The following is a 10,658-nucleotide window of genomic DNA, read 5'->3' as shown; positions in this document are numbered from 1 at the left end:
GACCTGGTGCAACCAAATAAATAAATAAATAGATATTTTTAAAATAAATAAATAATCAGCAGAGGGAATCAAAAACTTTTAAATGTCTATCACTCATCCTTCCATTAAGATGCACTTAGCCCAGAGTCTTGCACATAGTAAGTATTCAGGAAATGAAAGTTCTTATCACCACTACTGTTTTTATTAAATTTACTGCTACACATTCAATGCAGGGGATACAAAGGTAAATAAAACTCCCTCCTGTCTTTGAGGAATTCAGCCTAGTGAGAAGGAAAGGGGGGGTGCAATAATCTCTTACACCTGCTGGACTTTACAATGTACAAACCACTTTTACATGCACCATCTCACTGAATTCTCAAAACAATCTCATGAGGAAGGCATTTTTCCCATTTTAGAGATAAGGAAACTGAGGCTCAGTGGGCTTCAATGACTTGCCCAGACATTGTAAAATATGAATAAAAGAGGAAAGAAGATAGTTTTAGGAGAAAAACCACCTTTATTGGATTAACAGATGTGTTTAAAAAGCAATAAAGAAAAACAAAGCAATAAAGTATATTAATTATATAAGGTACAAAGACCATAATCCTGTTTTATTAAAGAACATAAAAAAGATACCTCTTACTGAGTTAAAAAACCAGCCAGGCTTTGAAGAACTCTCACTTATGGAGCAATGACTACGTGCCAGGCACTTTTTGTGCATTTCTCTAATCCTCACAGCAGCCCTGAAAGGTAGAAACGGTTAGCCCCCCTTCACGGATGAGAAGCCAAAGCTCAGAGAGGTGAAGCTAGTGCACAGCAAGGAGGGGAGAGAACGAGGACTGAGACCTGGGCTCTGATATTCAGGTTACCAGCTAGGGCCAGGGCTTCCTCCCAGGTCAGTTTGGCCAAGGAAGTCTCCTGCTGAGGGGTGAGCACAGCTTCTTGTCTCCCTCCACAGAGCACAGCGAGCGGGAGGGAGGCGCAGGCAGCTCTCCAAGGTAAGAGGAAGCAGTACAGCACAGCATGGCCTTCTTCACAGCGTGTGTGCGTGTGTCTTCATGTATGTGTGTGCACACACATGTGTGGCTGTGTGTGAAATTGGCTGGGCTCTGGGTCTCTCAACATATTGTCTATCTGTACTTCTTCCTGAAATGTCAATTTTATTTTTTAAAAATTGAGACATTACGATTCTATATAAAAGCACAGATGGCTATAGAATGTATGAGAACACACTTCACATGGTATGCCAAGATAAGGAATGACAGCTAGCATTTGGGGGGTTCCTATTACGTGTCAAGCATTAGACTGAGAGTGCTATGTGTTAACTAATTTAATCCTCACAAAGTAGGGACTTTTATTATCCCCATTTTATAGGTGCAGACACTGAGGATGAAGGAAGCTAAGGCATTTGTCCAAGTTCACACTGCTAGTGGGGGACTGCAGGCACTCATAGGCATTTCAGTAGCCAAATATTGTATGTTCAATTGAAAGTTTACTAAAAGATTCACAGGGACTTCCCTGGCGGTCCGGTGGTTAAAACTCCACGCTTCCAAGGCAGGGGGGTGCGGGTTAGATCCCTGGTCAGGGGACTAAGATCCCACATGCTGCGTGGCAGGGCCAAAAAAAATTTAAAAATCCAAAAAGATTCACAGATGAGGATGATGACAAAGAAGCAGATGGGTCCTGCCCCACTAGATCTTGACAAAATTATAAGGGCTGCCAAGTTCAAGCATGTCGTCTGTGCCAGGTACTCTGTCTCTGCTGTCTTATTTAATTCCTACAACAACCCTATGAAAGAGGTACTATTGGGAGTTGCAGATGAAAAAACTGAGGCTCAGAGAGGTGATCACACAGCTAAGACGTGGCAGAGACAGGTCTGTCTGATCACAAATCTCCTGCCACGTTCGGCCTCCAGGTCCTCTGGCCTCTGGGTCATGTCCTTCCTACCCCAAACCCCAACCCCCATTCTCTTCTAAAAAGGGGTGCTTTCATGAGTAAGCTGGCTCTGGCTCTGGCTGAGCCTGCGTCTAAAGCTCTGTCCTTCCACCAGCTGAAAACACATTTGTCATGAAATAATTACAAATCCCAATAATGAGAAAGTAGTAGCTGGGCACGGACTGGGAGTGTGAAGATCTGGTTCTTAATCTCTAGGTCTGTGAGGGGATCTTTCCCTATGACATTGGATGAGTTGCTTACCCTCTCTGGGACTCCAGTTTCTCCATCTGTGAAACGGGACTATTCCTAACTCCATCTGTGACTTACTGAGTGCCTCCATGTGCTGGCAGGCTTCGCAGTGCTTTACCTTTAGTTCCTCACTAAATACTCAGCAGGACTCTGTGGTGGCTCTGTGCTGGTTCTCTGAGGTTCAGAGAAGTAAAGCAGCTTGTCCAAGGTGGCAGAGCCTGGGTGTGGAGATGCCGGACTGCAGCCCTGCTTTTTAAGCCCCTGCACTATTCCTCAAGGCACCAAGCTGTCCTGCTGATCAGATACTCCTGTGTATGTGTGAAAGGCCTCTGAAGAACACACATGCTAGACAGGCAGTGCTGAGATGCTGGGATTGGATTATGCCAACAATACTGCCACCCGGATAGATGAGGAATCTGACAACCATACCCAGCAAGCTCTGCGGATGGCATCACCCAGGGCCTACCAAGTGCCAGGCGCTTTACATATGTTGTCTGCTTTAAACATCACAGCAGCCATCTAAGGCTCTGAGAGGATAAATAACTTACCTGTGATGGCATACCTAATACATGACAAAGCTAGGATTTCAGCCAGCATCTGTCGGATTCCCAAACTCACAGAAAGTACGGGGTCTGGCTGAGGCCAATTCTGTGTGACCATTGGTTTGTACAAAGTTAAAAGAACTGCAGGGAATTCCCTGGCGGTCCAGTGGCTAGGACTCGGCGCTTTCACTGCTGTGGCTCAGGTTCAGTCCCTGGCTAGGGAACTAAGATCCTGCAAGCCGTGCGGCATGACCAAAAAATATATAAAATTAAATAAAATTAAAAACTGCAGACATCAACAGGACTGGATGTGGAAGCTATGTTGGAGACCTGGGCTCTGACACTTACTCCAGGGACCTTTGGCAGATCCCTTAATATCTGTGAGCCTCACAGGGGTGAAATGGAGGCAGTGCCCCGGTCTCACATTACCACATAGACTAAAATGCTGTGTACTAGTGAATGGCCTCTTTTGAACACTTTCTTGATGCTGTCTTTGAATGTGGAGTCAAACTTTTCGAGGGAAATGTGATGGACAGGAGTCAGGACCAACATTTAGGTCCCTCAGGGCCCACCTGGATGAACCCTGGATGGAAGCTGGGATCAACCCTTCATGCATCTGGACCCAATGCAAGAACTGCCAGGGGCCCTGGTGGGGAAGAGACGTGTGTGAGCGGTGGTGGAGGGGACTGTCTTGACGGTCCCTAAGTACTTGTCTCCTCCCCCCAGAACCTATAGTGGCCAAGTACCCAGTGTCTTGAAACCTTTTTTTTTTTTTTTTTAAATGCTAAAAATGGCATAGGCTGGAAACAAAACCAGGTTCAGGAAGAACCTGGATCGGTGAGCAGGCAGGTTATTCTGGGGAGTCTGCCTTGGGTACCCTCATTGCCACACAACACACACTTTTAGCCCCAAACTGACCAACGGCCAGCTGGCCAGCGACCACCTCGACTTAGGGTAATGAGTTCCATATGCTTCCATAAGAACCCAGCTGAGCTCTTCCCCAGCAGTTCTTAAAAAGTGTTCTCTCTCCTCCTTGGCTTCACTTGGCCACCCTTGTTTCATTTGCTCCTAATGAGGGCGCGAGGGAGGGGGCTGGGTGGCAATGACAAGGAGACAATGCTTTAGGGAGTCACCATTCCCTGACTTCACATTTCCACATCCTCAGGTGGGGGTCTGCGCAGTGCACCAGCCCCTGGCAGTCCCTCTGTGAGAGCTGTGTGATTCCTGAAGACTGTCCGGGCCTCAGCTGCCCCACCTCTAAAGTGGGAATAACGATCCTTGCTCTGGGGAGGCAGAGTATCACACGAAGTTTCCTAGATACAAAGTTAGGAGGCATGGGTTCGAGTCCTGTCTTTTTTTTTTTGGCCAAGCTTGCGGGATATTAGTTCCCCCACCAGGGATTGAACCTGGGTCACGGTAGTGAAAGTGCTGAGTCCTAACCACTGGACCGCCAGGGAATTCCCTCAAGTTCTGTCTTGACCACGAATTTGCTGTGTGTCCCTGAGCAGGCTCCTTCCCCTCTTGGGCCACATGTGTGACCTCTAAGGGTCCTTCCATCCCTGACAGCCTTTAGGTTTATGAACAAATGACAGAAAGGTACAGGGAAGAGCATCAACTTACCTGTTAAACATGGGTGGCTCCAAGGCCGGATCCCTTGGAAGCCCAAGGCCTCCCTGCCACGGCCAGTGTTACTGCCAGTCTGACCACGGTCTGGCCCAAGGAGGGTTTTGCCTCCAGGCTCTGGGACAAGGTAGGAGCAGGGTGGCATTGAGGACAGGGAGTGTCCCAGTTGGAAGGGCAGCTCCACAGCCTGGGTGATGCAGGGAGAGGCTGTGGTCAGCCCCCAGCCATAGAGGGATATGTATCCAAGTTCAGAGAGCTACAGCGCCCCCTTCCCCTTATCTGGCTTACCAAAGGCAACCCCTAAATCCTGGTCTCTGGGTGACCTACTACCCTGATCCAGACTGTCCACTGACTCTACCCAAAGACTGACTCACTAGCCTTGGGCGATGATGCTATTCAGACTAACCCTCACACCCTGCCTATTAAGCCCAGCCACAGACTGACGGCTGCCAACTTCTACCCACACTATCTCCAAACCTTGCCAGTCTGGCTGAACCCCAATTCTGGCCACACTCTGACCCCTCACTCTACTTTCAGACTGACCCCTGATTTCGGTCACAAAGTGACCCCCTGACCTTGCCACTGACTGACCCTTAACAGCAGAAATAATCAGAGAACAATTAAATGCTAAACTCCAAGTGAAATAGGACAGGGAGGAGAGTCGGGCGGGGTGGGGAGGGAGACTGGGCGGAGGGCAGAGGCTTGGCGGAGGGCACAGGCTTCCCGGAGGACCCCGGTGGGCCTGGGGCCACACTCGGAAGGTCGGAGAGGCCTTGTGCGGGGCACGTCGCAGGCGCTCGAGGAATGCGAGTTGCCTGAAAGAATGAAGGAAGGAAGGAACGGGGTGCGATCCAGGGCGGCAGCCCGGCCCGGGCAAAGCTGCCGAGGCAGGAAGCGGGGTGGGGGCGCGCCGAGGCTGCAGCGGCCCGAGCGCAGCTGGGGGCAGCGGGAGAGCAGTCGGGTCAGCAACTCCGCTGGGTGGGGGGCCCCCCAGGCCGGGAGGCCGGGAACCGGGAGGCCGCGCTGCTGGCAGAGTGGCTGGGGCGCCGCGAGGCTCCGGATGGGCTGGGAGCCCCGCCCGCAAGCTGCGGAGGGAGCCGGAGCCAGAGCGGAGCCAGCGCTCAGACATCCGGGCGCCAGCGAACACCTGCGATCGGCCCCCAGGGCCCGCGGGGGGAGCGCGGGTCGTCGGGCTGGGGGCGGGGCCAGCTAGGCTCCGCCCAGCCGGGCTCTGGGCCACGTGGGCCGAGGCTCCGCCCCTGCCCCGGCGCAGAGAAGAGGCTGCGGGGAACGCCTCTCCCAGTGGAGCAGGGAGCGGGCAGAGCGGACCCGGAGGCGCAGTTCTGCGAGAAAGAGAGAGCGAAAGGAGGATTTAGGATGTAGTCTGGGGAATGGAGAAGAGTGGTAGCCGTGAGAGGTGATGAGACCGGGAAGACAGATAATTAACGGTTGTCCGGCACATCCACAGCTAAGGAGAGCTGTAACTGGCCTTCTCGGAAAGGGCACCATCTCCGGTGTCACAGGCATGAATTTGAATCCCTGCTTTGTTACTTAGGAGCCGTGTGGCCACGGGCAAGTTACTTCGCCTGTTCTGAACCTGTTTTTTTATTTACACAGTAAGAATCTCTTCCAAAAGTCCGTTTGTCAGAGCTGATGCAATAGTGAACTGTAAGACTCAGTTAATAGTGAATCTTGTATTTTCAGGGAGCCTGGTAGACGCTTTACGCATGTTATTTTTAATCCGAACCACACACCTGCAAAGGGAGTACCATCATCCCATTTCACAAATAAGAGGGAGACCTGGGGCGGGCTTATGTCTTTCATTCAGCAAGCACTTACTGGGGACCAAATATGTGCCAGGTAAAGGGAATGGTGAGGGGAAAAAATTGGCCTGAAGTAGAAGTAAGAACATGGACTTTGAAGCTAGATGGTGCTGGATGGTGGCTTGCTGTGGCACTTCCTTGCTTTGTGACCTGGATCAAGTTAATCAGCCTCTCTGAATCTGTTTCCTCTGTAAAATGGGAATAATGATACCCACTTTGCTAGGTTGTGGTGAGGATTAGAAAAAATTAAGATAAAATAGAGCCTGGCACCTGGTAGGCATTTGATAGGTGTTTATGACAGAAGACAACTATCTGAGTTTTCTCACCTAGGGCCAAATTGCTTTCACTCCCTAATGACTAATGAATTGGTGTGCTGGTTTCAGCTTTTGTCCCAGCCACCTGACCAGCTCAGTCTTGGAGGACCTTACAGGCAGTTTCCTTGGAATTAGCTTAATAATACCTTGTAGGTGTGTGATGCATTTCAACGAACACCATTATCTCTGTCCAGGGAGGCAGCAGTACAAGAACCACCAGCTGCTGAGCAAGGGAGGAGAGAGGCTTTGAGAGGTGAGGTGTCTTGCTCAAGCTCACATGGCAGATGAGCGATTCAGCTTTTCCTAGCCTTCCACAGTCCCACAACTTCCAAGCAGGAAGCAGCATACTGTGGCAGAAAGGGCACAGGACGTTGAGTTCAGTGCCTGGCTTTACTGCAATTAATGGTGTAATGTGGGGCCGGGTGCCTCAGAACTGTTTTCTCAATATCAGCAGTCTCATACAGATGTGGAAACTGAGGCTGAAGAGACACAGTTGCTAGCTTGCAGTCCAACTGCTAGTATGTGGCAGACAAGGATTTGCACCCTTGTGTGGCTGACTCCAGAGCCAGCAGAGGACACCGAACAAATGATCCAAGGTAGACCCAGCCTGGGTCTTGTACTTACTTGGTTTGAAGCAAGAGTTCCTCACATGGGGTGTGAGGGCTTCCCAGGGCATTGGAGGTATGGTATTGCTCGGCAAAGTTTGTGTGTGTGTGTGTATCTTCTGAAGAGAGCATTCATACCTTACATCAGATCATTGGAGAAGACCAGGAAACAGGTTAAGAACACTGGTCAACTAGGAGGGTGGTTTGCGGAGACAAAGGTTGCCTCCTCTCCACATGCCCCTGTTCGCCCCTGAAAGCTCACCAGGGTTAAGGCATGAAGGTGGGTGATGACGTGACCTGTTTGTTATGAAATATTGAAGTAACTCATGCCAGTGGCCAACACACATGTGAGATCATATCATAAACAGGAGTCTAGAGAGGCCAGGTGCCTGGTGGAACCCACCTGGGGAAGTGCCAGGTGGAGGCAAAGGTGGCATGGTTTGGGAGTCTTGCCCTCTGCCTCTCAGGCCTGGCTCCATGGAATAGCCAGTCTCAGACCCTGCTCCTGTCCACTACTGTCATAGTCACTGTAGTTAAGGTTAAAATCCCATCTCTGCCTCTCAAGGGGTTGTGTGAACCTGGCTCCAACCCATTATCCATGAGTCTCAATTTTCCATTTCTGAAATAGGGCTAAAGATGCTTACAGAATAGGCTCCCAATGGAGATGTTATGAGAAGGATATACCAGAAATAAGGGCTGTAGGGCCTCTTCCTCAAATTCCCAGTCTAGGCTCAGAGTCTTCAACTACCTGCTGGTAGAGGGATTTGTTCCCATATTTCCCAACCAGCACCAAAATCCTTCTGATCAGAGTGGCTGAGGATTTGAGGGAAGAGACCCCTCTCCTATTTTCTCCAACTTTGAAAGCCCAAGAGAAAATTAAAACAGAGAACATGAAGAGGGAAATGAAACCAAGCCCAATGATCCATTTATTCAATTCTGAAATGGGTCTATCAACCACCAACCCTTCCTGGGCACCAGGTGAGGCTTCTCTTCCACATCCCCTGCTAGAAAGACATCATGAATAATTAATGACATTGAAGAAGACAGCCATCTGCTAGTTAGCAAAACAGCTCTCAAAGTACCTAAGAACTGAGACTCAGGAGACCCGATTTCTATCCTGAGCCCCCAACTTGCTGGGTGAGCTTGTGCCAGTCACTTCCCTTCTCCAGTCTTCCCTCACTTGTTAAATGAGACAGGACAAGGCTCTTCTTTGCACCCAATGGATGTGGGGCTCCCCCCCTTCCCCAGCCTTAGCTGGGTATTCTCCCGTCTCCCTTTTAAGGGAATAAGCAAATTTGCTTTCCCCAAGCTCCAAGACATTAATTTAGTCCCCTTAAATTCAGTCTTGTGCAAAAGTGTTAGCATTAAGGAATCAAATTACATACACAAGTGTTTAAAAACCGTTTATTATGCAAAATGTTAACTTTTATAAAAAGTTTAATATACATCGCATGGTTACAGAAAGTCACCTTCCTGCAAAAAAGGTACAAAAGCTAAATACTCTATTATAGAGTTCATAATCAGGGCAACAGAGCCTTTCTCCAAGGAGACCAGAAGACCAGCTCTACCGCTGCCTTGCCAGAGTTTGGAGAGCAGCCAGCCCCGCCCCCCATACACCTCCACACACTGAAAGACAGTCTTTAAACTTGGGGGTGGGGTGAGGGCTGGGGGAGGTTGCCCAGCTGGTGCCCAGAGCTAGCTCTGGCTCTTTAGGCCACCCAAGTTCACAGTCCTTCGCTCCCGGGCGCAGGTCCAGCCTCGAGGCAGGGGTTTGGGGAAGTCAAGTGGGCAGGGCGAGGTTGGGGCCCATCCATGCCCTCGGGCTTCCGGCCGTAGAGGGTCCCGGGTCCCAGGCGGAACGGGCGCCAGCACCTGCGTTCTGGGCGGGGGAGGAAAGAAGACCAGGGAGCCGTCAGTTTCCGCCGAGCGCGCCGAGGCGGGGGCCGGCCGCAGACTGGCCGGCGCCAAGAAGGAAACTTGGTCTCTACCTCCAGCTGATAACTCCGCGCCCCACGCTGCCCCCACCCAGTTGGCGCCAAAGGACCACAGGCGGAGTTTGCACCATCCCTCCCTCTTGGAATTAACACTAGCTGGGAGGGGGCTGAGGAACACACGGATCCTTTAAGGACTCCAAGCTACAAACAAACTGGCTATTTTATTTAGTCGGACCCGCGCCTACTTTCTCGCGTCTCTGGCCACTAGGGAAGGCAGGGACACCGTGTGTTTAAGGTTGAAACGAACACTGGATGGGAAGTGGTTCCGTCATTCATTTGATGTGACCACGGGCAAGTCACTTGCACCTCTCTGGACTCGGTTTCCCTAAACCGAGGGGGCGCGGTAATCCCTTAAAAGGCCTACCAACTCCAGGATTTGCCATTTAAGCACCAGCTGCCCTCCCTTCCCCGCCCCCGGGAGAAGGCGTGGATACTCACTTGGAGGCGCCAGGACGTCCAGGTCAGTGGCAGAAGCTCCTTTGGTCGTTGGAGATCACAAGTTCCGGAGCAAGCTCGGCTGTCTGAGAGAAGGAAAACGGGAGAGTTATGCACGGCGCTAGGAAGTTCTAGGGGTCCCGCAGCATCCCTGCCCTGGAGCTCAGCCCCGCCCCTGCTCCAAGCACGCCCACGCGCACCTGGATGGGAAGATGCGGGCCGTCTGGGGGTCCAGGAGCGGGCTCGGCCAGGACCACCTGAAGGTCGAGGATGTAGTCGATGACGCGCTGCAGGATTTCCACCTGGCTAAGCTGAGTGCCTCGCGGGACTCCGGGTACCAGTTCCCGCAGACGCGAGTAGCAGTGGTTCATGTCGTCAAGCAGGCTCAGCGGCTCCTCAGCTGCCGGGCTCTTGCCGCGGCCCCGCGCGATGGCCAGGCTGCGTTCCGACAGGCAGCACACCGCCTCGTAGCAGCCACGGACCGGGCTCAGCGCCTTCATATTGAGGAATGAGGTTGGAAGTGCCGAAAGAAGAAAAAAAGCCAAAGAACCCCTTGAGCAGCTAGCAACGCGCGCACTCTCACGGAGATCCGCAGTTATAGAGCCCGCCTGGAAGGCACGCCCCTTTATGCAAAACAGCCCTCCTTGGCCCCGCCTCCGTCGACCCTGGGCGTTCACAGCCCGGGTAAATTGCAAACAGGCGTCCTCTGGCGGGTCTGACGCCGAATACCGCGGAGCCGCGGATTCAAAGAATGAGGAAGCGCTGATGCAGAGGAGAGGCGGGCCTCTTTGCCAGAAAGGATTTAAAAAATCACTTAAAACCATTAACTTTAAGAATTTGCCTTTTCCTGGCAGCGCCCCAGATCTTAGAGCTCCCGTGCCCCCTGCCAGTCCACCCACAGCCCAACACTGGTTCGAACTCACAGTCCTCCAAGGTCGTAAATCCCCGAACAGCAAAGAAGCTTTTTTTTTTCTTTTTTTGGTAAGCAAAAGATTTTTCAAGGGAAACTTGTAAGGAATTAGTGCCGCCTTGTTCCCCAATTTGCTGTTCGTCTGACCTCCAGACTCACTGGCGTCAGGAATTATCTTGTGACCAGAGGGGAAAAAAATTAATTGCGGTGAAGCTGAGGTTACAATGAAGAAAACAGATTTGGGCTAGG

At 51.3% G+C, this 10,658-nt stretch overlaps 1 protein-coding gene across 1 annotated transcript; it reads right to left on the bottom strand.

The window, feature by feature from the left end:
- Positions 1-8,456: 8,456 nt before the first annotated feature.
- ID3 (inhibitor of DNA binding 3, HLH protein) lies at positions 8,457-10,359 on the bottom strand. Its single transcript, XM_029226795.1, has 3 exons — positions 9,700-10,359; positions 9,503-9,585; positions 8,457-8,949 (listed from the first exon to the last, which is right to left on the bottom strand). The coding sequence occupies exons 1-2, from the start codon at positions 10,321-10,323 to the stop codon at positions 9,526-9,528; spliced, it is 684 nt and encodes a 227-aa protein (XP_029082628.1). The 5' UTR covers positions 10,324-10,359; the 3' UTR covers positions 8,457-8,949; positions 9,503-9,525.
- Between the last annotated feature and the right edge of the window lie 299 nt (positions 10,360-10,658).

The sequence above is a fragment of the Monodon monoceros genome, unplaced genomic scaffold, assembly GCF_005190385.1.
Source record: "Monodon monoceros isolate NGI ecotype Baffin Bay Population unplaced genomic scaffold, NGI_Narwhal_1 Super_Scaffold_18, whole genome shotgun sequence".
NCBI lineage: Eukaryota > Metazoa > Chordata > Mammalia > Artiodactyla > Monodontidae > Monodon > Monodon monoceros.
The sequence above is the reverse complement of the archived record's forward strand: the minus strand, read 5'-3'. Positions and strand labels throughout refer to the sequence as shown.